This window comes from Amphibalanus amphitrite, unplaced genomic scaffold (genome assembly GCF_019059575.1).
Source record: "Amphibalanus amphitrite isolate SeventyFive unplaced genomic scaffold, NRLGWU_Aamphi_draft 000057F_arrow, whole genome shotgun sequence".
In the NCBI taxonomy this organism is placed as follows: Eukaryota; Metazoa; Arthropoda; class Thecostraca; order Balanomorpha; family Balanidae; genus Amphibalanus; species Amphibalanus amphitrite.
In genome coordinates, this window is record NW_024881553.1 from 1,382,197 (window position 1) to 1,387,572 (window position 5,376).

The window sequence follows — 5,376 nt, forward strand, 5'->3', positions numbered from 1 at the left end:
CCGCTGCGGGCGCCGAGCGCTGTCAGGTCGGCGCCAGTGACCTACAGAGGACGGTGTCGGTGCCGGCAGCGGCCGCTGAGGCCACCCGTCACCCTGGTCGAGGAGCCTCAGAGGACCGACAAGTCACAGAGCAGGTGACCCTGACCCGAGGGAATGGCAGAGGATAGCGAACTTAGAAATTAAATGATGTGGCCGCTGTATTCCCATGGTCCGAGGGCAGAAGACAGAGAACTAGGAGATGGAGACAGTTGCCTCGATGTCCCCGGCGGGTCAAATTCAATCGAACATGATGCCTACAACTTACAAGGCTCACGTTCCTTCGATCGCTGAGTACGGCAGCTTTTTTTGGAGCGATGCAGCAAAACGCACCTTGTGCGGCTCGAGAAATGTGGCATCGTTTCTTGATGTGGCTGGCATCGAAATTCGAGGGAAATGACTCCAGTCTTGATTATGTGTGCCTTCTGAACCGCTTGGTCAGTGCTCGATTGAATCCCGCTTATGTATTGCGATAGGATCGACTGCCTCCATATGCACCTGATAGTGCAGTCTTTGGCCTATTAGTCCCCAACAGACGGTCTCAATAGGCGGCGCTGTTACACGTACCGTTCGGTCGTGTGAATACTGTGAAGTTAGGGTTGACTGTCCGTATCCCTGCGCTCTGTAACCGCTTCTTGCAGCATACACTCACTGCTGACATGTTGGCATCATCGTGTTCCGTTTTATCGGACAGTTTACTCGTTCTCAGGGGGCGTAAAGTTGACTGCATTGATGTTCCACTCTTCAGAAGTTATCAGTCGATTAGAACGCTAAGTTGTAGGTACCGTTTTTTACGCAATTTAAAGTGGCTATGGTGATTGGTGAGCCTTGGTCTAGAGCATTAGCTGTGAAGTGTGAACACAGTCCGTGTGATGCGGCACAGCCTACCTATCCAGGCAACTCATCGCCCGTGAAGAACAAAACGTCATTCTGTAGTGTAGTCAACTGTACGTGTAATGTGCCGTCTACGTCGTGTGCGGATGCTGAGTCACCATATAGCTTACACTGTGACCGCCACTGTAGTGGGCTGCAAGGCCTGTGGTCAGTCGATGCAACAGAATGCAGAATACATGGATGACCTCTGCAAGACGGGTCTGGACTCTGGAGACACATTTGCCGCCCGAGATGGTCTGAATTTGCATAGGGAAAGGAGATACGGGAAGGAGTTCCAGCACCGGCTAAGGTTAAGTATCGCATTAGGTACTTACTGAAGTTAGGGTACATGAGAACGTATTCCATACCACTTGTATAGTGCTAGACGTGGGAAGATGATCACATCCTATCATAGCATGTGATGTGTAGAGTTAGATGGTCACCTATACATATGTAGATTGGAATAATTCACTCATTCCCTAGCTACCAATAACTGGCGCCAGCCACAAATGGCTTTTATATTTGTATCGGGACACCCAAACATGTCCCTTATTGACCAAACTCATCATTTAGCCTGCAGAGTTGCAGTCGCCACCAAATAATCGTAATATGTAATCTTTCAACTTTAGTGGTCTCGACAGAAAGTTTTGAACGAATGATGTTCGAACTCTGCGAAACAAGCAGTTTGAACATCGGCTCCGGATCTGAACGGGCCAGCGGCGAATGTAACAAACTACATTCCCGGAGTTTGCGTACCGTGCAGAGTTCAACGTCCGGCTGCTGCCGCGGGCATGCCGCTCTCCGTCTCCGGCGTTTAGAGCGGACTCAATATAAACATGGCCAGCTGACTGGCTCGTCGGGATGAGCGCAGCAGACGCGGGCGGGCGAGCAGGGGCGCCACGTCACCCTCTCGGCACAGAGAGACGCCGCTGAGCCCCAGCTGTGGGCGGCGCTGAGCTGGTGACTGTGTGTCGGAGCCGTGACGGTGACGGTGGTCGGAGCAGTGGTGGAGGCAGCGCTGGACAGAGTGCTCCCGGGATCCTCCGGTCGCGATGATGACTCTCCCCCGTGCCGCGGCGTGCGCGCTCACGGCGCTGGCCGTGCTGTCTCTGCCAGCGGCGCTGTCCGCTGCCGACGCTGCGGCCGCCAAGCACGTGGTGCTGGTGACCACCGACCAGGAGGCGCAGCTGCTGGTGGCCGAGCTGGCACAGCTGCTGGCAGCCGATCACCGGGTGACGGCCGTGCTGTACGGCGACTTGGGCCCGGAGCCGGCGCCGCCAGCCGCCACCGTCCGTCTGGCCACCGCCGAGTCTGACCCGGGCCGGCGGCTCTCGTGGCTGGAGCGCTGGGAGCGGCATCCGCTGCTCACTCCGGACGCGGTGGTCGCCTCGCGGCTGGCCGGCTGCGGCGCGCTGCAGCGGACCGGCGTGCTGGCCGACCTGCGGCCCGACCTCATCATCACCACACTGTTCCTGGACGACGCGTGCGTGCTGGCGCTGGCGCCGGACGCAGCCGTAGTGGGCCTGATGCCCTCGTCGGTGGGCCTGCCGTGGGTGACGCAGCAGCTGGGCGGTCACTACCCCGTCAGCCGGCTGCCGGTGCACGGCTACCCGCTGGGCGACGGCGACTTTTACGCGCGGCTGGGCAACCTGTGGCGCTGGTGGACGGTGACGCGGCTGACGCAGCGCCAGTACCAGGTGCCGGCCGCCGCGTTGGTCGGCCACACCGACCTGGAGGCCGCCTACGAGCGCGTCTCGGCCGTGTTCGTCAGCGGCGACTCGCGCCTCCAGCAGGACGTGCCGTGCGACCACCGGCTCCGCTTCCTGGGCTGCATCGAGTGCGCCCGCTTCGGCGACCTGCCCAAGGTGAGACGGAGGAGCGGGACACGACAGCACGGGACAGTTCTGAATTCTAACTCATCTGAAGACCGTCAGCTTAGCTGGCTAAACCTATATGCATCGGATGTATGTACTGCTTCTCTACATTAATAACCTTGCGACGGCGATATAAGGTTTCCAATCCAATCCTATCCCTGTCCCTGTTTGTCCTTGTTTCTGCCCCGTCCTGTCCCTATCCGCTCCTGTCCCGTCCGGTTCTGTCCCTAGCCAGCACCCATCCCTATCACTGTCCCTGTTCTTCCTTGTTTCTGTTCCGCCCCTGTCCCCTCCATTCGCCCGGATAGGAGTACCACCGATAGGACCTGTCCCTTACCCCCGCCGTTCTCCCCCAGGACCAGCAGTCGGCCGTCAGCACGGCCGGCCTCCTGGTCATTCGCCTGGACCATCCGTACACCACCCTGCCGGACAGCTTCACGGCCACCCTCACAGAGGGCGTCACCGGCTCGCCGCTGACGCCGATGGACCTTAGCAATGTGACCAAGGAGGGAGCGCCGAGGATCGTCCGCAGCTCGGCACCCGCCTCCGACGCCCTCGGTAAGATCGGGTGGGACGCAGAGCTTCGATAGATCGGTCTGTGGTCTGTACCGAGCTCTGTGCCTGTTTGCCAAAGTAATGGTTCCATTCAGTAAATTACACTTATAATATGTTTCCTTCACCACAGATTGCTTCAAATGCTGTTGGCTGTCACGCAAAAGGAGTCTGCGATTACTTTTTTTTCGCTTGTTTCATTCCATGCAAATGGACTCTTCGTCTCGTGAGACGTGAGTGCTCACTTCTGCTTATAGTGAGGTGACATGGTTCGGTCCGTTCCCCGTCTGTCTACAGCTCACCCACGGGCGCGGCTGCTGGTCAGCGAGTGTTCGCCGGCCTCCGTCCTGCTGGCGATCCATTTCAGCGTGCCAATCATCTGCATTCCGTTCACGGCCGGTCAGAAGATGGCTGCCGCCAGGGCCGTGGCGCTAGGTGAGTCTGGGTCTCAGATGGCAACCATGGCGACATCTATATTGGTATTTCGGCGAAGTGCTCTGACACCTAGCGGTTCAGTTCAAAGAAACGTAGCGAGGTAGAAACGAGCATGTATGCCGCAATCCCTCAGGGCTATAGGGCCATGAGTTGCTTAGAAACATGATGACGAGAGTTCACCAGTGTCAAAACAGTTTCATGGCAAAGTGAATCATTTCTTTCATATCCGGGTCCACTCTGATTCATGAGCTTCCGAGACAACCCTGTAGTGACCAATGTCACCATTCAACAGGAAAGCATGGACTCGTATCACCTCCCCATTCGACCTTCCCCTGTCTCCCTCTCACTGCCCTCTCTCCCTCAGGCGTGGCCACTCAGCTGGACCGCCGTCAGCTGACCGCCGACGCTCTCCGCTCGGCCGTCACCACGGTCACCTCGTCCGCCGGCACGCGGCGGGCGGTGCGCGCCTGGGCGGACGCGCTGCGCCATGACGCCGTCTCGCCGGCGGCGCAGCTGGCGCACCACGTGCGCCACCTGCTGCTGTTCGAGCGCGCGTGGCGGCGGCGGCCGGCGCCCACCCTGCTCCAGTACTACTGTCTGGATGTGCTCGGCACGGCGCTGGTCAGCGGCTCCGTGGCACTGGGCACGGTGGCACTGCTGTTCTACTGGGTGTTCCGGGTGATCGCGGCCAGGGCGCAGCCGGATAAGGACAAGGTGGAGTGATGGCTGGGGTCAGCGATAAACGAAGTCGCTGCCGACTGAAAGACTACAATGGAGCTGGGACCTGGGTAGTGTCGACCGTGTCCCGGCTATTGTTACCGGCTGCTCGGGTCGATCATGATGAACATCCAGAAGTTCCTCCACTGAAGATCCTATATGAAGATACTCCACTCCGCTGACCGTTCGCTAAGCGCCTACACGGTGCACACCGCACACAAAGACAGCGCAATGCAGCCTTTTCCTAGCGGCAAGAGTGCAAGCCGGCCCCAAAAATACAGTCAGGCCAGGTGTAGGCCAGGCCAGGCCGTCACGCGAGACAGGTGTAGCTTCAGTGCGACAAAACGTGGCCGGTGGCTTAGTGACACTCATTCACATTGCGTGTCCAGGAACGTTTTAGGACGAGATCTAAGGTTATCCCGTGAACCTTGACAAATATCGCAGGTCAACAGTTACTGGTCGCGAGATGTTAGTCGCAGCCCAACATCAGCCAACAGTGAGCCATGCCGGGATGGTGCGGGAAATGGTAAATAGACCGACATCGTGACCTCAGCCGCCGTCAGAGGTCAGCTCACCCCCAGCACCGGGCCCGGCACCCCGTCGGGCGAGCCGATCTCACCTCTACTGCAGACCTATCATTCCTCCAGCTCTGCATTCTGAGATCCTATAATGTCAGTCGGCTGTTGGGTCATTGAGCTGATGTCTGTTAAGACATACCAGCATACGTGATTCCCATGTGTTCATATCTTTCACATGAAAATATAACTGTTGCAGGTTATAGCTTATCAAAGACCTCATGCAGTCGTCAGGTAACTAATCTGATCAATAAGTGAACAAAGGAACCTCGACTTTGTTCACACTTTTGATACAACTAGCAATAGAGTAGATA

General features: G+C 57.6%; 1 protein-coding gene across 1 annotated transcript; it reads left to right on the forward strand.

The window, feature by feature from the left end:
* Positions 1–1,795: 1,795 nt before the first annotated feature.
* On the forward strand, positions 1,796–5,272 carry LOC122378327 (UDP-glucuronosyltransferase 1-2-like). Its single transcript, XM_043359280.1, has 4 exons — positions 1,796–2,774; positions 3,140–3,341; positions 3,633–3,770; positions 4,135–5,272. The coding sequence occupies exons 1-4, from the start codon at positions 1,962–1,964 to the stop codon at positions 4,491–4,493; spliced, it is 1,512 nt and encodes a 503-aa protein (XP_043215215.1). The 5' UTR covers positions 1,796–1,961; the 3' UTR covers positions 4,494–5,272.
* The last annotated feature ends 104 nt before the right edge of the window (positions 5,273–5,376 follow it).